The 22,703-nt window shown below is 38.1% G+C and overlaps 4 protein-coding genes and 1 long non-coding RNA gene across 9 annotated transcripts; 4 read left to right on the top strand and 1 right to left on the bottom strand.

The window, feature by feature from the left end:
- The first annotated feature begins 568 nt into the window (after window positions 1-568).
- Window positions 569-2,282, top strand: LOC112182633 (thioredoxin H9). 2 transcript variants are annotated; one of them, XM_024321143.2, is made up of 5 exons: window positions 569-707; window positions 1,107-1,233; window positions 1,312-1,437; window positions 1,510-1,632; window positions 1,759-2,282. In XM_024321143.2, the coding sequence occupies exons 1-5, from the start codon at window positions 682-684 to the stop codon at window positions 1,909-1,911; spliced, it is 555 nt and encodes a 184-aa protein (XP_024176911.1). In that variant the 5' UTR covers window positions 569-681; the 3' UTR covers window positions 1,912-2,282. The 2 variants fall into 2 exon arrangements, with proteins under 2 accessions (XP_024176911.1, XP_024176912.1); XM_024321144.2 differs by having other exon boundaries at window positions 571-707; window positions 1,171-1,233.
- Window positions 2,283-2,555: 273 nt separating this feature from the next.
- On the top strand, window positions 2,556-4,689 carry LOC112179844 (low affinity inorganic phosphate transporter 8). Its single transcript, XM_024318333.2, has one exon. The coding sequence runs from the start codon at window positions 2,628-2,630 to the stop codon at window positions 4,464-4,466; it is 1,839 nt and encodes a 612-aa protein (XP_024174101.1). The 5' UTR covers window positions 2,556-2,627; the 3' UTR covers window positions 4,467-4,689.
- A 383-nt stretch (window positions 4,690-5,072) lies between these two features.
- Window positions 5,073-8,107, bottom strand: LOC112173202 (methylesterase 17). Its single transcript, XM_024310820.2, has 4 exons — window positions 7,637-8,107; window positions 7,417-7,557; window positions 6,183-6,317; window positions 5,073-5,497 (listed from the first exon to the last, which is right to left on the bottom strand). The coding sequence occupies exons 1-4, from the start codon at window positions 7,910-7,912 to the stop codon at window positions 5,195-5,197; spliced, it is 855 nt and encodes a 284-aa protein (XP_024166588.1). The 5' UTR covers window positions 7,913-8,107; the 3' UTR covers window positions 5,073-5,194.
- Window positions 8,108-16,277: 8,170 nt separating this feature from the next.
- Window positions 16,278-19,301, top strand: LOC112189333 (protein NETWORKED 4A). Of its 4 annotated transcripts, XM_024328796.2 has the most exons (4): window positions 16,278-16,421; window positions 17,327-17,436; window positions 17,548-17,738; window positions 17,937-19,301. In XM_024328796.2, the coding sequence occupies exons 2-4, from the start codon at window positions 17,343-17,345 to the stop codon at window positions 19,032-19,034; spliced, it is 1,383 nt and encodes a 460-aa protein (XP_024184564.1). In that variant the 5' UTR covers window positions 16,278-16,421; window positions 17,327-17,342; the 3' UTR covers window positions 19,035-19,301. The 4 variants fall into 4 exon arrangements, with proteins under 4 accessions (XP_024184564.1, XP_024184441.1, XP_024184501.1 ...); XM_024328673.2 differs by having other exon boundaries at window positions 17,548-19,301; XM_024328733.2 differs by lacking the exon at window positions 16,278-16,421 and adding an exon at window positions 16,473-16,594 and having other exon boundaries at window positions 17,548-19,301.
- Window positions 19,302-21,511: 2,210 nt separating this feature from the next.
- Window positions 21,512-22,692, top strand: LOC121052312. Its single transcript, XR_005808723.1, has 3 exons — window positions 21,512-21,636; window positions 21,802-21,947; window positions 22,575-22,692. It is a non-coding gene; the product is annotated as an uncharacterized LOC121052312 (long non-coding RNA).
- Window positions 22,693-22,703: the final 11 nt, after the last annotated feature.

Below are 22,703 nucleotides of genomic sequence, written 5' to 3'. Positions count from 1 at the left end.
ATGATTTATGTGGAATTGTGATTGTACTCTTCTTTTTGTCTTAATGAAATGTATTGTTTTGCTTTTTAGAACGGCGTTGTTAAAATTTAGTATTGATCTAATTATATTAGACTTGAAGTGATGGTCTTTTGAACAAATTTTTTTTTAACGAATTATACCGAGTACAAAATCAGGAGATTTTGTTTCATGCAGACATACTAAGTTTGTGATTTGCCTACCGGCGTAATATAATACACATACGGATGATTAATATCTAAGTGGCTCAACCGGTGCTATATTTTGTTTTTGTTACATTGAAAATAATTGAAACTTTGATTTGTTACTTAATAGACCTCTAACTTTTTTACAAATAATCAATTTGCTATTCATATCTCTCTAATAGTCTAATTTTCCCATAATGCCCATCATCCAATAAAATCAATAATTTTTTTTTTTTTTAAAGTTCTATTACCTCCAAAAATCAGGAGTTGGACCTGTCAAAATGAAAATGGCCAACAACTGAAATTAATAATTCTCATATCGATCCAATGCAATATCTTATTACACTTTCTATTATGACACGCCAGTATTTCCCCATATATCTTGAATCAGCGTTCCTAAAAGTTTTCATTTCTCTGTCTTCCGTCCCCAATTTCTTGGCCGGGACTCCTCTATCCTGGCTGAGTTTTTGGGTTAATCACCATGAAGGATTTCAAAGCAGGTGAAAGGTAATTGTTCTAATCAAATTGAGCATTCCCATTTCTCTGTTTACACAATGTTTCGGAACATCTAGAATTTCGTTTATTAGATCGATCAAATTTTTGTCTCCCCATCTTTCTTTTCAATATTGTCCATCCTTAAATAGTTTGATGTGATAAGAAAACAATTGTGCAAAACCCATCTTCCACATTGCAAGTTATTGTGAATTGTTCGTGGGATTAAAACACACCTTTTGTTTCAATGGTATGATTGAATTGTTGAAGATCTTTTTGCTTTACATGGCCTGGTATTGTCTTCTTGTTTTCACCGAAATTGAGGGCATTTGCAAGAGGACCTTTTGAGGGGGATCTTATTCGTTATTATGCAAATTGTTTGTGTTTCTGATCCCATGCATGTACAACGTAAAGCAAGCAAAAATCGCATATTTGGGTAGCCTCACTAGGGTTTGTTTCGTTCTATTTGGTACCCCAGATGTTAACTTCCTCGGGTCTGGCTGTGCACACTCAGATGGGAGCCTGTTGTTCTTCTTGTATGGTAAGTTTCTTTCGACAGACAGATTGATAGAGAATGATAGCTTGCTGCACCATCTGAGGAAATATTTGATTCTTGCAGTTTTGTGGACATAATGGTGATGAGGGTCAACATGATGTTCATGAAGCCGGTGGGAATGTGCACTTTATAAAGACCATGGATGGTTGGGAGGCGAAGTTATCAGAAGCAATTGAGGAAGACAAACTTGTAAGTTTCTAGAGTTCTCATCAGAAATCCCACATGCCTAACTTTTGCCTAATATTTTTTACTGTCCTACAGGTTGTTGCAAATTTTGGTGCATCATGGTGTAATCCTTCTAAAAGTATTGCAGCGGCCTACTCTGAGCTTGCAGCTAAACATCCTTCAATCTTATTTCTAACCTTGGATGTCGATGACCTCGCTGTAAGTATAGAAAAATGCTAACGTAATTTGCCTTCTGTGTTCTTGTCCGAATGCAATAGTGGTATGGTACACAAGCAATATCTTGATGAATAATGTGGCATTTAATTTTTGTTTCTCTGGGTGCAGGAGTTGAGTACTTCATGGGATATAAAAGCCACTCCAACATTTGTTTTTCTCAAAAATGGAAGACAAGTCGATACACTTGTTGGAGGAAACAAGCAGGAGCTCCAGAAGAAAATAGCTGCTGTGGCTCAGTTAGTAACCATGTCTAGTAATTGACTCTTTTGGGATGATCAATTTCTTTTCTAGTTGCGATATTCAGGAAAATCAGTCATGTTAACTGATTTTCTTAGTTTCGCATGGTTATATCATCAAGTCAGAGAATGTAGAGATCATAGAGGGAGCAAAGGCAATGAATATTTTATGATCTCTGTTTATTGCTTGGAAGGTTAGGGAAGATAAAACAAAACCACAACTTGGGAACCTAGTAGGAATAAGTTGTCCTGCACATTTGAATAAACAGGCAGCAGGAGCTGAAGGCAACTGAAATCTTTAGCAAGTTCACATAGATCTAGCACACAGATATTCCGACAGTCCGATATACAGAGACAACTCGATCAGATGAAAGTCGATAATAAATTCATTCGGCAGGCGAAAGAGAAATGATAAATAGCCTTAAGACAAGTGAACATCAGTATAATATCACTAAGAAACATGAAGAAACAACAATCTATGCAATTTCACAATCACATGCATTTCTTGTAAGTTAAGCTTGCTCAACCTATGCATTTGTTCAACTTTGAAAATTGTATATATCCAAAAATCCAAAATGTCTACATTACATGATTATAATTTAACAGCCAATGTATGAATTAATGCAGCATATAAATTCAGGATTAATTAACATGAGGAAGAGACAGGAAGAGACAGAGAGAACGAGAAAACCTGTTATTTATATCGTTACTTACAAAGAGCCTTTCTTGAAAAACAAAGCAATGATCTGTCAAAGTACCAAGCAAACCAGAGGAACCTCCGCCTCGTGGACCTTGTTAAATAGTTGCTCCATTTGTTGGCCAACACTTCCCGACTCTCTGTGTCAGTCTCCTCTGCAGAATAGTACTACTCCGGCCATGGCAGACGGAAGAGAGTCCATCTTCACATCTCTTGACAATGCCAAGACACAACTTTACCATTATAAGGCAATTGTGATTGCTGGCATGGGCTTTTTCACTGATGCTTATGACCTGTTTTGCATCACCGCCGTCACCAAACTTATAGGCCGCCTTTACTTCTACGATCCCTCTACTAAAAAACCTGGTGCTCTACCTCCAAATATCAACAATGCCATAACGGGGGTTGCTCTATTTGGCACCCTAGCTGGGCAACTCTTCTTTGGCTGGCTCGGAGACAAACTCGGCAGGAAAAAAGTTTATGGGATCACCTTGGTCACTATGGTGGGGTGTGCTCTTGCCTCGGGACTTTCCTTTGGCTCCACTCCAAAAAGTGTAGTCACAACTCTTTGCTTCTTCCGATTTTGGCTCGGATTTGGGATCGGAGGTGACTATCCCCTCTCGGCGGTCATCATGTCCGAGTACGCCAACACGAAAACCCGAGGTGGCTTTGTAGCTGCTGTCTTTGCAATGCAAGGAATTGGCATATTGGTGGCTGGAGTTGTAGCCCTAGTTGTATCTAGGGCCTTCATGCTAGCTTTCCCAGCTGACAACTTCAAAACCAACAATGTGCTATCCACTCAGCCAGAAGGCGACTTTGTTTGGCGAATCGTGCTCATGTTCGGAGCAATCCCTGCAGCTCTGACCTTTTACTGGCGGCTGAAGATGCCCGAAACAGCTAGGTACACTGCCTTGGTTAAAGGAGACCACGACAAGGCTGCAGCTGACATGGCTAAAGTCCTCGAGAAACAGATAGACAACATCCCCGCTAGCACCGGTGGAGAATCCGAAACCCCGAAAAAGGTCCTTGATCCTAATTCCTCATACGGGCTCTTCTCTAGGGAATTTGTTAGAACACATGGTTTACATCTTCTTGGTACCACAAGCACATGGTTCTTACTAGACATTGCTTTCTACAGTCTCCAACTAACCCAAAAGGACATCTACCCATCTAGTCGTCTCTTACCAAAACCCACAGAAATGAACGCTATAGAAGAAGTTTACTTGCTCTCCAAGTCAATGCTCCTAATCGCACTAGCTGCCACCGTCCCCGGCTACTGGTTCACAGTCTTGCTCATCGACAGGATCGGCCGGTTCCCCATCCAACTCGGCGGCTTCCTCCTCATGTCAATCTTCATGGCCATTCTCGGATTCCAATACGAGCATCTCAGGGGAAGTACGTGTTCCGCGGACTCGAAATCCAAATTCGAGTTCTGCAAAGGCCACCCTAAACTGTTTGCCGTGCTTTACGGCCTGACGTTGTTCTTCGCCAACTTCGGGCCCAACAGCACCACCTTCATTGTCCCAGCGGAGCTTTTCCCGGCGAGGTTCCGGTCGACGTGTCACGGAATCTCCGCCGCAGCGGGAAAAGCCGGGGCGATAATCGGGGCGTTTGTGGTGCAGAGTTATACACCGGATGTTAAGAGTGTGAAGAAAGCTATAAAGGCGCTTGCTTTGGTCAACTTGCTTGGCGTTTTCTTCACGTTGTTGGTGCCGGAGACGATGGGCCGGTCGCTGGAGGAGATTTCCGGCGAGAATGAGCTCGGAAGGAATGGGTTCACCGCCGTTGTTGCAAATGACAAGGAAGTAAAAACAGAGAAAGCAGAGAATACTAATGGTGTTGAGAAAGAGAAAGCTCCAGAAGATGAAATGGAAATGGTTTGAATAGAAATAAGAAATCTAGGTAATACTTGTAATAAGAGATCATCGATCTGAAGTGCAGTACTGCACAGATGAAATGGAAAGTAGGAATCTATATAGAAGTAATTAAGCATGGCTTGATATTGTAGAAAATAAAAGTACGTGATGCTGCTTTGGTAGCTGCTAGTTTCCGGTTCTTGCTTACTTTTGTGATGGTGTTGAGCTTGGTTACAAATGAAGGAGTGAAATTTGGAGCAAACAAACTTTTGTAGTTGAACTTGCAAAACATTAGTTCACTCACAAGTCTTTTGTTTTGCTTATGGTTCAAGCACATACAACATTAAGTAGTGTTCTCTTGGTTAGTACTTAATTCACTGAGGAAACTTTGGTCACCTATCATTGATTCGATTACTGACTATAAGAACACCACTGCAACATCAAACTATAAATTAAGTGTTACATCACTACGTGCTTTTTGAGACGAGATGAATACAGCACGTTTTGTTAAACTTAAATCATAAATGCATATAAGCGTGTGTTAAATATGAAAATGTCGATCTATATATGACTCTCTTAAAGTTGCTAAATGTCTCGTTATCTAATTAGTGACGCGCACAAATTGATCAATTACGATAGCAGAGTGCATCTAGCTGGTTCTTCATTATTTCAATATTGTCTCCATTCTCTTGCACTAGAAGACTTTATTCATCCCAAATTACATAGAATATTGCAAAAATATGAACCCCAAACATCTATATAATCTCCCAGTGAGAAGCCTCGGCAGCCTTTACAAGGAATCCAAAGAGCAGAAACGGCTGGGAGAAGAAGGGACTGTGATCACTATCCAATACATAGACCTCAGCCGGCGGCCACCTCTTGACCATCGAATCTTGCTGCGCTGGTTTCACCACATGATCTTGCAAAGTCTTCACGTAGACACGTGGCACTTTCTCAAGCACATCAATGTCATGGTCATCGTCTTCTTCCTTAAACTGGGCTGTCGTTATAGCTAGGAGCGGTCCAGGTCTCAAAAGCATGGCAGCTAGTGTCGAATCCTATGGAAAAATACCAATCAGGAAATTAATTATAACTATCATATCGTAACGTATCTGAACCAAACGTACTGCATGTGAAAAATATGCGTACGGATTTGATGTTCACCTCCCAAATTGCTATGAGCACATCTGCACATGCATGTGAGTGCAAAGTGAATAGTATTAATGCATCTCTCTGATAGGTAACTGAAAAGTGACTGTATATATATATATATGCTCAGTGACCCACCATTGTCCAAAATTGTATGGATCAAATGAAAGCTCTCCCTCCCCCACATGGTCTAGGATTATGTAATGCAGAAGATATTTGTAGGCAATGTGTTATGTTGTGAAGAAATTGAAGTTTTGATAATCGAGCAAATTAGTTTTATAGACTTCTATATTTTACCCTGTCTTACGAGAAAGATGTCTCTGTCACAAAACAAAGGCCCGTCGACAGGCTCTTCCATCATAAGGCTAGGAAAATTATTAATTCAACCTGTTAATAGGTATCCATGTTGTTGAGACATTGTGTCATTGAATGAGGGCTGAACTAATGGCCATGTTGACTAGGAAGTAAATCAAGTGAACAATTAACATTCAATAAGAGTGCAAGGTTCGACATGATAGAAAGATAAGAAAAATGTATTATGTAGTGGGGAAATTATTCTGTGGTCCAGGACCAATTGAAGTGAATTGAACTTACCTCTTGAGGACTCATTTGATATATGATTTTGCGCTGGACTTCTTTCTTCACAATTCCGCTTGTTGGTGGTTTGTCAGCTCCTAATTCAAATCCTAATTCGTACACGTCACCAAATTCGGATAAATTAGGCACTCCCTGTTTCACATAAACATGAATAGCCACAAAATTAGTACATCTAATGAGAATGTTATAATTAATTAACCTTTTTTTTTTTTTTTGCTTGAAACTAGGAGCCAATATATAGAGGCAAAGAGTCTCCTTAACCAATAGACTTTATTGAAAAGAAAATAAAGATACAAGAAGAGGGAGACAAAAAACCAAAACATAATCAACTATTGCAAACAAAATTGTGGAGTACATAATCGGTCCCTATTACAATGAGCATGAATAAAGAAAGGAGACATATTTCACCAAATTGAGTCAGTAGAAGTCGAGCTATAATTTGCCAATAATTAACTTAATTGTTCCATGTCCCACTTCAATAATTGGGAGGGTACATTGTATTATTATTCTAGTGATTGGGCATGGGAGGTACTTTTGTTCATGGATGCTAGCTAGCCTATTCAAAAGTGATTTGGTTTTATAATTAGCTCCTTTTTTATGGAAAAGCTTACGTCGCCATTTGCTAGTTTTCAGACAACATGAACACCAAGCATGCCGACAAGACTCGAGGAAAAAAGAGCTAGCTAAATCCCTAAATTATCGAACTTATGACGGAGCTTCTGCTCTCCACTTGGTGAGAATTTTCGAACTTATGATTGCTATATATATGTGCAAACTAAAAGTTTACCAGTAATTTAGTAATATAAATAAGAATAAGATGTATCCGAGGCACAAAATATAATATATTAAGATACAGGAATGTGACAAATCAACTCACTCAAATGTCTCCACGTCATTATTTTAATACGGAGACTTGTAACATTTGAGTTTAATGATAATTAATTAAGCCGGCTAATAGTAATTAGGGATAATAAAGCAGTAGGATTAAGGAGATAAGCTGGCCTCACAACCATCATCCTTGTGATGACAGTTGGCAGCCATCTTTGTCTGCATTTCACACATGTATCTAGCTATGCGCGATTATCAATATTAGGATCTTCACAAACTTCAAAACACCTTTCCTAATTCCCAGTCAATCAAATCGAAGCTAGCCATGCATGGTAATGAAGCAATTACAATGAAACAGAACAATGAAAAACGTAGTAGCAGTTTAGAGGAAGAAACACATTACATCTTTGACATCTTCCTCACTAGTGAACCCATGCTTGAGCATCGTCGCCGCCACATAAACCGCCAGCCGGATCTTCTTCGGAAACTTCAGCGTCGCCAGCGTCACGCTCAACCCTCCGGCGCTGTGCCCCACCAAAACTACCTGCAAAAGAACTAATCTCATTTAAATTCGTAATCTCAAAGAAAAACGCAAATTAATTAATCTAACTAATAAGACAAACCTGTTCGTGTTCGGGGAGAGAAGAGAGGAAGTCGAGGAGTGGTTTGTTGTAGTAGTCAAAAGAGAGGACCGAATCCGCGTTTGCGGGATCGATTCCGGCGCTCTTCAGATCAACTGTGGAGACTTTGTAGCCGGAATTCTCCATGAGACACCGGATTTTGTACCAGCACCAACCCCCTCCACTGATACCATGCACCAGCACAAAGTGAATAGGAGTAGTAGTAGTAGTACTCTTCAAACTCACCTCCTCAGCCATTTTGGTAATCTCTTCCAACATCTCTACTGCTATTTCCCACAAACCCCTTTCTTTCTCTCTCTCTCTTCTTCTTCTTCTTCTTCTCACTACTGGTTTATATATACAAACATGCAGCAGTGGAAAAGACTTCTCTTATAGTTTTCTTTGAATGCATATATTCAAATATGGAAGATTGAAAGTGCATATATTCATATATGGAACTATGGAAGGATAATGGTGACAGGGTTCTCAGGTAATCCACCAGAAGAATAAACAGTTTTTGAATTATTGGGTGCATGTAAGAACAGGTGAGCTCATCATACTGACCAGTCAATTTGTGATGGTTCAAGTAACACGCCACTTGGCGCCATACTGGGTTTGCTTTCACCAAAGTTTTCGTGTGCTGCTTACTCACCATATTGGATTAGAATAGTAAGGGCAGTCCTAACAAGAAGAGGTATTTGGAAATGGGGATTTTGTCAGAGAACTTTTGTATTTCTGTTTCAGAATTTTATTATAAATTATCATAGATGATATTTATTTGCTCACCTGAAACAAATTTGGTTTTTTTAATCAGGCATTGCAGGCCAACAATATCCTTTGTTTTTTTTTTTTTTTCATTTGTGCATGATGATGTCGATTCACATTAATTAATCTGAAAAAATTCGTAGCATCCAGCAACATGGGCGTAGTCAACGTAGACCATAAGGATCAATTGACCCGGCCTCCTTAATATTTTACAAATTCTGAATCAATATTAATTACTAAATATTTAATTATTTTTTGAAATTATTATATATGTAGTTATAATTAGTCTTAATTATCCTTAAAAACTTGGATATGAATGAAAAAATTTACTTTTTTTTTTTTAATATGATTTGATATTATTAGAAATCAAAACCATGAATACAAGTCAGAGTCTAACAGAACTTACATAAGAGATTTTATAACTTGACTGGATAACTTATCTAAGTCACACCTAAACTCATTAAAATCTAAATGGTCGCTTACTGAATAGCAAACCAACAAATTAAGTAAAAATAATCTCACTTTCTAAGGCAAAATCAATCATCTAGTCTAATCTGGCAAACACTCAATTGTGGTACACATATCAACTAGAAACATTTTAGAGAAGCATATAGAAATCACTCCCACTTGAAAAGGCTTGAGGTTCAGAATGTCTTGAGTTTTTTTAGACCTTAAGCAAGCACCTTCTCTTTCCCCGTAGGGTTAGAGCTAGTACTTACCTCAGCCTCATCAACAGCCAACAACCTCGGAATCAGGTTGGTCTTCTTGCTTTTCATCTTGTCAGATTCTCCATCTTTCTTTGCATTCTTCCCTTTGCCTATTGTCCATATGGTAGTTTGTTTACACTGCCAATAGGACGTCCCCTCTCCCTTTGGGGTTGTTCATTGTTATTGGAAGGTCCCTCGATCAAACCCATGCTCACTGCATCCAAATTTTTTTTTTTCCAATAGCAAGGCTCAAACGGAGTTTTTTAGGAGAGATTGTTACCTCATCATCTTCTCTAATCCTACGCAATCCAGTAATTGGATTTTCACAGTGTCTTGGTTCAAGCAGTTCCCGAATTTGCACCTGTCTCTTATTGCGTTGCATGTTCATGACCGACTGAGGGAGAAGAGCTTATGGTATACTCCTTGGTACATGAGCTTTGAAGATTAGGGTTTGGCTATTTATCACCACCCTATTGAAGTTAGGGTTCAATACCGGTTGTTCCCGTAGGGCAGCCAAAGTTGTGGGTGGTGCTACTGTCCCTACCGGTGTATCAGTATCTTCAACGAGCTCCGATCCGGAGCAAGGGAGGCCGACATGAGTAACGAGTCCACAGGTGCCGCAACGACCAAAGATCTTGTCATACCTGAACTGTACTATGAACTGGACTACGTCTTCGACCCAGAATCGACGCCGGAATAGCAAAGGCTTTAAGTAGTCGATCTCAACCCGGATGCGCATGACCCGATTCCTGAACGCCGGACGATCGATTTCCATGAAGTCGCCAAGCGTGCTTCCAATGAGGCACATAATACGCTACGATTCGAATGCAGGTGGTATTCCTTGCAGCGTCATCCAGTATGATGACTTCTTGAGGGTTACATCCACCACCGGGCTGACACCGTCATATGGAGCAAGGGCTATCGGAGCTCTGTTATAGCCCCATGGTCCACCTTTCCAAACACGATCAACATCATTTGGGTATGTGAAGGTGAACAAAACTCGATCATCTTCTCCGACCTCCTCCACTCGGAGGCTACCATTAATCCTCCATGCAGCCCGGAACATTCCCAGGAACTATCTGCGAGAGTATTCCCTCGCCGTAAGTAGCTTACCAATCATGAAAGCTTCGGGTTGTCTCAACCCCTTGGACGGGCGTAGATCCACCAGTTGTTTCCCATCAGCAAGGGCTAGGGAGGAGGCCAGGCGGGCTGCCATTGCGTCGATCTTTGCCATTGACGTGATAACGAGAGAAAACTACGCAGTCGGCAAAAGAAAACCCTAACCCTAGGTTAGAGAGAGAGCGGCTGCGGCTAGCAGAAAAACTTCTACGATGACTTGACTTATGTCACTGGAACCCACAAGGAACATGAAAAAAAAAATACTCTATTAATACGCTCAATCCAATTAATACATACTTCTGAAAGGTTTTCTTACATCATTAATATCATAATTTCATTTTTTTTTTTCCCTGTGTTAAGTGCGGGCAATCCAATCAATACATATTTTTGGAATGTTTTCTTACATTATTAATACCATAATTTCATTTTTCTTCTTGTGTTAAGTGCGGTCAATCCAACGAATACATACTTTTGGAAGTTTTTATTACATGTTAATACCATAAAATTTTTTTTCCTATGTTAAGTGCGGTCAATTGCATCCATTACCTAGGATCTGGGTTCGAGTCATCATGGAAGTAGGAGTGAAATCTTTTGATCCTCTTAAAAAGAAAAAAAAATGTGCGGTCAATTAAATTAATACATATTATTTCTCAAATCTCAAAAAATTATTGAATACAGTTTCAATTCATGATATAGCACGCTGGATTTAACATAATTTTAATGGTCCCTCAATCTGCATATTAGTAAAAAAAAAATACAACAATGGTTACTCCTAATGGATGATTTTGAAGAAAAAAAAAATTAATATCTTGGTTGATTAAATTTGACTTTCGTATATGAGATTTCTGGCTATACAAGTTTGATTTTGATAATCCTGTACTTCGTGTACACTACTAAAGAAAGAAGGCAAACTTCAATCACACGAAGCGGTCTCACTACTCGTGCGAATTGAAAATCAAGATTTGCACAGCTTGTGAGAATTGAGGTGGCTGATGTCTGCTTGACCAATGGAACTCCACGAGTAGAGTTAGCTCTATGGAAGTTAGTGGGCATTAAACTCGGATGACAGAAATTACAGCCAAATCAAATTACCAACTCACCAACTCCTTGAGCCTGATTTCTCAACTTTTACCAAAAAAAAATAATGCAACACAACTTTCTGACAATCTTTCATGATCGAATACATCAGTACGTGAATCAAAATTTCCATTCGAATAGTCTTTACCAAAATAAGTTCACTGACACATAAGTACTTGTGTGATTAAACATCCCAACTAATCCATAGAAGTGACTGATATGAATGCAGAACCACACACAGCTGATATGATAGTAAATGTAATAAATATATATATATGTATATCTGGTCTGCCGGTTAATTAGTTCTTACCCTCTCGGGTAAAAAAGCTTTTCTCAACTCAGAAGGCAAGTAAAGTGAGAATGCCCCAGTTGAGCAAGGAGCCTCCTGGAAGCAAGGAAAACTTATATATATATATATATTTCTAGTGAGAATCACTGCAAGAGGAGAAGTGAGGAGGAAAAGATTGGCTAAAAAAAGCTAAAAGCTAATCAAAGAATATCATGATTGAGCAATTACACAAGTGTACTCAGCGGTTCTGGAAAAAGTTGATACAATGTGAGAGAATTGAAGAAAGTCCATTGGGAATGGTGCCCAGCTCTAAATGAGCTGATATTGTAAGCTTCTCTGAAAAATTGAGTAATTGTGAGTGGAAGGTAGGAGAAGACTTTTGGCAATTTCCATTTTTACCGTCTGGTCTCTATCCTCTTACTTCCACATAAATATTCCTCTGGTTAATAATGGAGTTTTAGACTAGTATCCTGGAAATTGAGTCCATATATAGCAGAAGTGCTGATAAATCAAATTTAAAAAGTTAGTTGTGCTTGGAAGTTTCTTTTGATTTGATATTTGCCCGTGAATTGTCTCTTTCTTTAGGAGAAACTGCCAAGCACTAGAGGACTGAATGCCATTTTGCAAGTTTCTAGTTGACACTTACTAGTTAGTGAATAGTGATGAAGACTAGACCAGGTCCAAATCCATGTTTGAATAATTGAATGTATGTGAGAATTATTAGGAAAACGTATTGTCATAGTAATAGTTATTGTCTGTTAATATATTATAGTTTTAAAATGCTAAATTCAACGCTGTGTTTAAGAAATTTGTTTACTAAATAATAGCTGTACGACTATATATCTATAAAATAGTTAATTAAATATTAATATAAGTACAATATTATATCTTTTCTTTTGGAGCTTCATGATTTCTTTTTTTAACCATTTGTGTCATGAAGATAATACACTAGCTATTACGAACTCTCAGTTAAGGAGTTTGCTCTTCGATCTCTCGCAGTAACCTTTGAGTTTGCTCAATTTGAAATACATTAAACAGATTATATATGTAGACGTTGTGTTGACAAAATTCTATGTTCTCCATTTCTCAAGCAGATGTTTGATCATTTTTGTCGCTATACCAAAATAAAGTCTTGTAACTCATGGTTTGTTGAAGCTAAGTGATTAGCCTTTCCATTGCAAATGGGTGCTCCAATATCAATTCAACCGTAGAATTCATAGCCCAAGGTCACTAAAAGTCAACCCCATATTGTTTACCAAACAAAGTCAACTCCATCTTCCACCATATATAACCCAAATGTCTAAAGTTAATCATTAGTTATATAATTGCCATTACATAAAGGCACACTCAATAGAAAGTAGATAGTGTCAAATTCAAGCCATGTAATGAGGAAATAGGAAAAAGCTAATTTGAAGTAAAGGTTATGTGAAATAAAGTTAATAAACTATGATGCCTCCATTCAGAAGAAGCCAAAGAATTTCAAGTGGGTTGATATCAGAATAGTTTAATTTGATTATTAGAGCATCTCCAACCCTTTAGTCAAAAGTTATAGTCATTCCTTGAATTTGACACTCATAGTGTTATTACTATTCATTCATATTTGAATCTCCGATCCTCTTTAGTAAAAAACCATAGCCATTTGAAAAGTTCAATCATTTTAGACAATCATTTAACTATATTATGAATTTATATATCATAATTCATTTACATATATAGGTTACATATTTTCCATATTTACTGCAATTTTTGTTTTATTTTTTCAAGTTCTTTTTGTTTAAAAATCAATTACTTTATTATTAGCTGTTGAATTTAATTCATCTCATTTTTATGACCACCGAATTAGAAATTAACAAATTATATATTCATTCTTGTGTTTTAAAAATGAATGAATTTGGGCCATCAATTTGAATTAATCTAGACCCTTAGAATGCATTACCTCCGAAGGCTTCAGACATGTGGGCTCCACATGTTTTCCTTGACTTATGTGTATCACATGAGTGTGCAACTTAATCAGTCCCATATTTGTTGTCTTCTACCGCAAGTCTATGAATCAAATCCTTTAAGCGCGTTTCATTTCAACTATCAAATTTTTCAGCCCCACATCGTGGCTCATAGAGTCATTTTAGCTCGTGTTTTGACGATTGAGTCATTTTGACTCTATTTTTTTCTAGGTTGGAGATGACCCATTTGAGTGTGGGGTGTCATTTTGGGTATGACTCCAAGCGTTGGAGTTGCCCTTTATATGGTCTAGCAAAGGTATATTGAAAATCAGATAAAAAAAGGTATATATATTGAAAAATTATTCGTAGTTCACACAATAAGCTAATCTATCATATATCTTTCGTTTTTGAAATTTCAATAATCTGGAACCATCCATCAACCTTTTATTTTGGCCATAAAATGTTTATATATTCGAGCATATATATACATCCATCTTTTTGAGGCAACTGCATATGCAAAAAGCCTGTTGTTCTTTCTCACACACAGAGTTCTCGTCGATAAAGAAAAAGAAAACTAATTAAAGTGCAACATTGCATGCGTTACTGTGAAACTGGAAGATATATTATATATCATTGTACCTCAAAAGTTTCTTCCGAATAAAGAAGAGATAGAAGTGGTGAGTCCACGTTTGGTTGTCTCCTACGAGTGTTTGACAGTGCACTTGAATTCCCACCTTTCCCAATTCCAACCTCCAACATGAGAAATATGCAAATCCTCGATCGTTTGGTTCATCCTTGCTAGTTTTGTAGATTAATCACAATTCTAGCAAGACGATCTCTTGTTTACATTAGTAAGTTTGATGTTAATTAGTAATTAACGTACTTAATATGAAATTTACATCAAGGGAAATCATTTGTGATTTATAAGGCCTATACATATGTTTTGCGACTATAATAGATTTTAGTTATTGAAGTAAAAAAAAAAAAATTAAAAAAAATGTATATATATATAATTAGTAATGTTGGACGCGATAAGATAATATGATTCAAACATATTACGAATTTAAATTAAGTATTTGAGGTAATCATAACTTGATGAGTCGATTCCAATTTGATATGTAATTAACTCAATGCCAGTCGGTTTGGCTCTATTTCTCAACTCTTGCAACATTTTAGTCGAATTAAATAGACTCAAGCGAGCTGATCAAGTGGTTTTCTGAGTGTTGGTCGATTTTACTACTCCCATGTTTGAGTTGATCATGACTTGATACGAATACAAATATCATGTCATGTGACACCCATAAACTCGACCTAACTACCTTTGGATAACTTGCCAAACTCGACCGGGCCGATGGGTCTCATGTTTTCGGCTATTATTTCTAGCAATTCGAGTGGGGGTATAGCTTGGCCTTGAAGATGAGAAATGATGCATGGTCTTGCTTTGGCCATGCAACCCCGATAACAGTGAAGTGAAGTTTGGGGTCTCGATGATTCCAACTGTTGTGCACCGTTCTCAATGACTCCGGATGCCATTAAGATCGACTTTGGGTATCACTTTCAATGTACCAAGTAAGATGCACATGATAATGTGATTTTATTTTTTCAGTGACGTTTGGAAAATTTGTGTTTTGGGGTAAAGAATTCATTCCCCTTTAAATTCATATTAATCTCATTACTTTTTATTTAGGGTGTTACATGTCTCGACTGACATCACACCAACAACAAACAATTCAGCTTAACGTCAAACATACTTAACCTAAAATTTATTCACAATTCAAACGTAATTGCTTAAATTTACATACCAAAAACACATGAACCATCAACAAAGCCGCTGAAGTGCCAACTAATCCCACGATTCCATGAAGCACCAAGCTACAATAGGAGCACCTAGCCATAACCATAACAAATTAGATATGAACAAACCAATCTATATGTCATGACCAGGGTGAGGAAACCATTTACTAGATTCGAAGTATATCATATTATGAATAATCCTAAGAATCATACAAATTTCTGTTGTTAACCATAAAACTCATCAAGTATAAGTCTCTGGTCTTGACTCTTGAGTGGAAGATCAAGGATCTCTCAAAATGACAAATGTGCTAACAACCTAAAGGTTAATTGAAGAGGAGGTGGATCCATGTACTGATACTTGGACTAAATCAGGCTTTTGTTATATAAAAAATATATTAAAGATTAGATAATTATTTATTTTTTTATTTTTAAATATGTTATAATCCGAATGATATGAAGAATCATATAAATTTTTGTTGTGCACCATAAAACTCATTAAAATCTAAAAGTCTTGAATCTTGAGTAGAAGATCAATGATCTCTCAAAATGACAAATTTATTGACAACCTAAAGCTTAATCGAGGAGCTGGATCCATGAACAGATAATTGGATAAATTTGGACTAAATCAGACTTTTGTTATATAAAAGCTAGAAAAGAAGAAGAATATTAAAGATTAGATATTTATACATTTTCTTTAATTTTCATTATCCTATTTCTGCAAATTGTAACGCTTTCCCGCCATAGCTCTCGGATGCTCCGCTGGGCGGGGCCGGCACCATTCACGGGCAATGGCCCACCTCTCAGTCGTTCATTATTGAAAATTCCCTCAAATTACCAAAACACCCACATATGACACATCCACGCACAGAAATACCCGAAACAGAAAGCCATGGCGGAGGGCATTTTAGTCACACCGGTAAGGCGGGGGCAACAAAATTTGAGCCTTCTCTTTCAGACTCTAGCTAGTTGTCCCGACTCTGGTGCCCAGTTTTTGAATTTTGAAAAAAGCGGATTTTGCTTAAAAAGCCGCTTCTTCTATCAGCAAAAGCCCAAAGCTTTCAAATCTCAGGGGCCACTGAACCCAACCACTCTAGTTGGTACGTTTGCTCGTCAATTCCTCAACTCTTTGAATTTGCTTGCTTTCTCAGAATTGGTGATTTGTGTATTGGTGCGATTCGCTTGTAGATCTCGGTTTGTTCTTGCTTGATTTCTTGGAAATTTTGTGGATTTATCTGCTGGTTTAGTGGTTTTGGTTTTGAATCTGATTCTGGTAAGCAGAATTTTTGTGGGATTGGAAAAATTAGAGACTTTTTGAGTAAGCAGATTAGCCTGTATTGTATTTGTGGGCTCATACTGATGGTAGAAATAAGCATGAGATTTTAAGGGGGTTTGGATTTAGGTCAAAAGATGATTCTTTGCTCATGAGTTTAGGTTTTTTTTTTTTTGGGGGTTAAATTTAGGTGAAAAGATGATTCTTGACTGAATTGCTTGATTGAGAGTGCAAGAGACATCTGTTGTTATTTGTGATTGTCGTCTGCTCAAATTTATATCGCGATTGGAAGTAGAGATTTGAGGGAAAGAGTGATGACAGGTGCGATATGAGAGAGGTTTTAGACTAGCAGTTTAAATTGATTGGTTGATGGGAGAATGTCTGAAGAATGCAGTTTAAATTGATTGATTGATTGGTCGATGTGATGGAGGTTGAATAATGCAGTAGGACTACTAGTTAGACTAGCAGAACTTGATTGGTTGATGTGAGAATCTCCCAAGACAGTCTAGTCTTAAGTGAGGATGTTGCTCTTGCCATTTCTGATGAATACAGCAGTTTTTCTTGCAGTTTTGCCTTTAGTTTGGTGTGTTGTTGTGGTCATTAAATCATTGATATATTGGTTTTTCTGGAGTCGGTGAAATCCTTGTTCTTTAGCTGGTACTTGTATTAGAGAAAGTTGCTTCTTTTCGTGTTAATTTGAGGCTTATGCGGTGTTCTTTACATCATTTGCAGTTAGTAAACGGTTGATATGGGGACATCAGATTTGAAGAAGTCGGATTCATGTGAGCAGGACAACAATGTCAGTCAAGATGGTTCTGTATGGCTGGTAGAAAATCTTGAAGGTGAATACATTTTCTGATCCATCTCTTTCTGTTATATCTTGTGCAGATTGTTTCAGACTAGTAATTTTATGATGAGTTGTCATAATGATGTTCAAAATGTTCTTTCTACAGAGATGGACCAGAGAATTAAGCAAATGCTTAAGCTGATAAAAGAAGATGGTGATTCTTTGCCTAGAAATGTTGCAGAAGATTCTTATAAGAAGCCAGAGTTAATTGAGGAATTTCAGCGATTGTATCGATCACTGGCTGGGTGCTATGGTCACTTGGCAAAAGAAGCACATATGCAGACTCCTGATGGAAAGGTGGGTTTGCATAAATCTGGCCATCAGGTCGTTGGTTTAGATATGTCACCAAGCTCAGGTGGTTCTAGTCCTGCTCTTTCTTTAAAGAAAGGCACCGAATCATCTTCATCATCATCATTGGAGTCTGAGTCAGAATCTCTTAACTTATCTCCCAGCAATTACTCGATTCCACCTCTGAACATGGACTTTGACTCGCAGGGATGGGAGAGGATAATGGAACTAGAGGAAGAACTTTCCAGCATGAAAGAGAAGCTCCAGACAAGGGAGGCTGATCTCGAACAGGAGAAATTACGGGTATCAGATCTGCAAAAACAGATAGCTGAGTTGGAGAGTCGTGCATCAGAAACAGATAATGACATTGGTAGATTGGTGAGAGAGTTGGAAGTAATTACAGCAAGGCTCAAGGGGTCGGATGAGGAGAATGCAAGGTTGAAGCAGGAGGTTACTGAGAAAGTGTCTGAAGGTGTTAAAGAAATGCAAGGTCATCTTGCAGTGGCTGAGGAAGATATAGCCATGTTGGAAGCTCAACTTGACTCAGAGAGGAAGCATGTTTTGGAGCTGCAGGAGAGGATTGTGAAGTACGATGCCGATTTGGTTGGCCGTGATCTTGAGTTGATGGAATTGAAGAGTGCATTGCATGATGCACAGGACCAGTTTTCTGTGGAGAGAGCAGACATGCAGTTTCATATTTCTGGTTTGTCAGAGAATCAAACCATCTTGGAGACCAGGCTTGAAGAATGGGAGTGGAAGAACAGGAATCTAGAAATTGAAATAAGGCAACACCAAACTGATAAGATGGAGCTGGAAAAGATGCGTGTTGCACAAGAGATGGTTTTGCAAGGCGAAATAAGTTGGCTGAAGGTAGAACTCGCTGAACGAGGTAAACATGTGGAAGCTGTGAATAAGGACTTTGACAAATTCAAACTGAAATATGATATGCTAATGGCAGAAAAGGATGAGCTCAATGCTAAGGTTCACACGCTTATGGCGAATGTGAGTTGCCGTGATGATCAAATTAGGGAAATGGAAGGACATCTACGCCGGTTACATACAGACCATGAGGATCTGATTGCTGGGTCTGAAAGTGCACGCAAGTTAGTAGATGAACTGAAATTGAGAGTGGAGGAGTTGCAGGAAGAGGTGAATAGGCAGAGAGTTGTGATCTCAGACGGGGCTGAGGAGAAAAGAGAGGCTATACGACAGCTATGTTTCTCACTGGAGCATTATAGGAGTGGATATAAAGAACTTCACCAAGCATTTAAGGGGCACAAGTGGCGAGCAGTTGCTGCTGCATAAAATCAGCTTCTTCTATAAAGTGGTCTAGTATGTGTTTCTCAGGTTCACTCTTGCCTGATGTGATGTCTTTGTGTTATTATGATGGAACTTTTGCTCAGTTCTTGAGTACCGGATATTCTTGTATCTTGTTTAGGGTTGTGGTCAATTCAAGTCAGACATTATGTTGCTGCCTAGGTAATTTTGATACCAAATGTTGCCTTTGTGCTCTATATTGTGCATGTTAAAACCCATAGTGGCATATACAAGTTCATACCTGTTGTGTTTGCATCTTATATGCTTATTCTCCTAAATTCTGAATTGAAAAAGTATTTGAATATCCAACATTTGTGTGCCAAAATACTAGTGTGTTATAGTGTTTTACTTGGCCTTCTTGAAAGAGAAATGAAACTACCTCTGCCAATGCACTAGGCATTTGACTTTTTCCTATTTCCAACCGGAAGTCTCATGTGATTGGGAATTACTCTTTCTTTTTACTTTTAGAGTTGGCATCACATTTGACTTGTTCATGGTCTGTAAAACTCAGGTAGGTTTGATGGTCGCCACAATCCCTAGCCTTGACTAAGTCCTTGATTTACAAGCATCATATAACCCAAGAAAGACGTTCTATACAGAACAAAAAAAAGCATTTTAGGAGCTCCAAAAAGCCAAATGCAAAGCTTTTGTTTGCTGTTAGGAGCATCTCTCATACACCAAAGAGCAAAAAGACAAGGACAACAATGACCATGTCCAGCATGCTTCTTCTCTATAAAGAGGCAAAGATCAGAGACTGCTTAGTTTCCAAGAAAGACTATAAGCAAAAACTGGGAAATAGAAGGAATAAAGAAGAGGAAAAGGGAAAGCGAAAACGAGGAAGGTACCATATTTGTCCTTGACCTAGATGGTGAAGCAGAATGAACTTTACTACTGTGGACTAACTGGAGTGAAAATGTCAGTAAGCTACCTGGAAATGTATTGGTGTGCGTCACTACAAGTTCACACATTGTGGGTTTGCATCCTATTCTCTTAAATCCTGAATAAAGAAAGCTTTGCTGATTTTCTGTTTCTTAAAACTTAAATCTTGGTTGCATTTCGCTTATTAACAATTGTGTGCCGCTACTAGTATGTTTTAATCGGTCTTATTGAAAGAGAAACAAAACTCCACCCCTGCCACTGAACTAGGCATTTTGACTTGGTCCTAGTTCAAATTGGGAAGTATTATGTCAGTTACTGAGCCACAGCTTCAGTTTGCTAGACTTCTTTCATAGTGTTTTACCAATGGGGAATTACTGTTATTGTTTACGATTTCTTCTTACTGTTAGATTGGCTTCACACTTCACTTGGTCACGGTCTGTAAAACCCAGTGGTAGGCGGATTGATTCTTGAAACCCTTGACCAAGTCCTTGATTTGTAAACAATTTTACCAATGGGGAATTACTGTTATTGTTTACGATTTCTTCTTACTGTTAGATTGGCTTCACACTTCACTTGGTCACGGTCTGTAAAACCCAGTGGTAGGCGGATTGATTCTTGAAACCCTTGACCAAGTCCTTGATTTGTAAACAACCCAATAAAATGTTCTATATACAGCAAAGAAAGCATTTTATGACTTCATTTTACACGCCTTGTCTGTTGGACCCTTTTTACTTAATCAGTGAACTCCTAAATGCAAAGCTTATGTTTGCAGCATCTTTCATGCACTAAAAGAGTAAAAACACAAGGACTACAATGATTATGTCGAGTGTGCTTCCTCTGTAAAAGAGCTAACAATTAGAGGTCTCTCATATACCTGCAGACATTGCTTGGTTACCAAGAAAGACAATAAGACATAATCAGAAGAAAGAACAGAGGAAAAGGGAAAGGGATTTTCGAGGAAAAAACCATGCTCGACTTTCACCAAGATGCTGAAGCAAAATGAACTCACTGCTGGGGACTAACTGGAGCAGAATGTCAGTTAGCTTCCTGGTATATACTGATGCGCGTCATGAAAAAGATATTACCTTGTCATCTGAAATTTTTAATGCCAATCCATGTCGTCTTCTTGACAGCAAGAGCACTCACCTCTTGCTTGATGAGTATGTATATGGTATATTGTGCTAGAACTTTTGTTCATTTACTGGGAGTATTGGACTTTTTTTTTTTTTTGAGAATGGGAGTATTGGACATTACTGCACCTTCTTTTGGTTAATTTGATATGAAATGAGATTGCACCCTAGGTTGTGCATTGTTAAAGATCAATATGGCTTCCATACTTGATGTGTTCTGAATGAGAAAAGGGTCTAAAACCCTACTGGGGAAAGTGTCCATAAGAACACCAAAAAAAGAGTGTCCATAAGACTCATCTTTTGGTCTGGTATAATCAAATTTTAAAACTTAAATAAAGAAAACCTGCCCTTAAAAAAAAAAACTTAAGGAGTAACGGCAGAGCGACGCTTTGATTCGGCCTGCTGTAATCACCTGTCACTGTTCTTCTTTGTTGCTTCGTCTTGGTAGAGTAGTAATAAGAACTGGCGTACGTGAATCATGCACCTCCTCCCAATTTCCTTCTTGACCGAGTACCAACACTAGCAATTGCATACCAGTCTCTCCGTCTCTTTTCAGTTCTCTTTACAACACCACAGTTCAGGTACATTGCTGCTCCCCTCTATTTTCTTACTTTTCCTCTAAAAACTTTCTTTTTTTTGGTAACAGTTGAGTTCGAAATTTCATTGGTTATCGCCAATGAATGATTGAGGTGGATCATAGTCTTTCAATTGGAATTAACTCATACCTGATGCATGCCATTATGTAGTGTTTTTTTGCAGGGGAGCCTCATGGATTCTCAGGAACTCACTACTAGAGTCCAATTAGTCAGATGTCCTATATGTCGGCTGCTTCTACCAGAGTTGCCGGATTTTAAGGTTTACAAGTGTCGTGGATGTGGTGCCGTTCTCTGAGGTAAATCAATCAGCACATTATTCTCTAGCAGTCTTCTCTGTTTAGTTCTCACTTCAAACAATGGTCTACAATTATCAAAAAGCAAGTAGAGGGTAGGTTCCAGCTATCCAGCTATTGATTGGAGTTTTAGGTTCAAAGATCTCTGTAATAGAGATATTTCCTAACATGGCACCAAAGATTTTACAATATGTAAATTTGCTTATATTGTGTAAAATACGATTGACCCAACTAGGTCTCGATAAATCTTTGCTAGAAATTTCTCAAATGATATTGATGACTTACTGTCTCCTTGGACTCTGTAAGTAGTTTAAATGTAAGACAATATTGCATTAGCATGTCATTCCATAATTTCCGTCTACATGTTAATCAACTATTAGTTTTTGTTTCTATCTTCTTTTTTGAGAGGGTGATCAAGGTTGGGGTCTCATCAAACATTGTGGATGTAGTACCAGTGAACTATTTACAAAACCAACTCTAAGTTCCTGAGCCACCTCTTTTAATTTCCTTCTGTATATAATACCAAATTAGCTTTCATATATCTCATCAAAGAAAAGTTCTTATGAATTCCTATTCAGTTTTTGACATCATTGTTGTGAGTACATTTCTAAATAGTTATCCTGCATGCAGCAAGAAATCGAGTAAGAAACGAGAGAAGAAGTGAGGGCTTAACCATCGAATCAGCTCCAGTGAATCAATTATTAGATCATGTTTTTCGAGATTCAGAATCAGTCAGCTCAGTTGGTATGTAATGCAACT

The sequence above is a fragment of the Rosa chinensis genome, chromosome 1, assembly GCF_002994745.2.
Source record: "Rosa chinensis cultivar Old Blush chromosome 1, RchiOBHm-V2, whole genome shotgun sequence".
Taxonomy (NCBI): Eukaryota; Viridiplantae; Streptophyta; class Magnoliopsida; order Rosales; family Rosaceae; genus Rosa; species Rosa chinensis.
The sequence above is the reverse complement of the archived record's forward strand: the minus strand, read 5'-3'. Positions and strand labels throughout refer to the sequence as shown.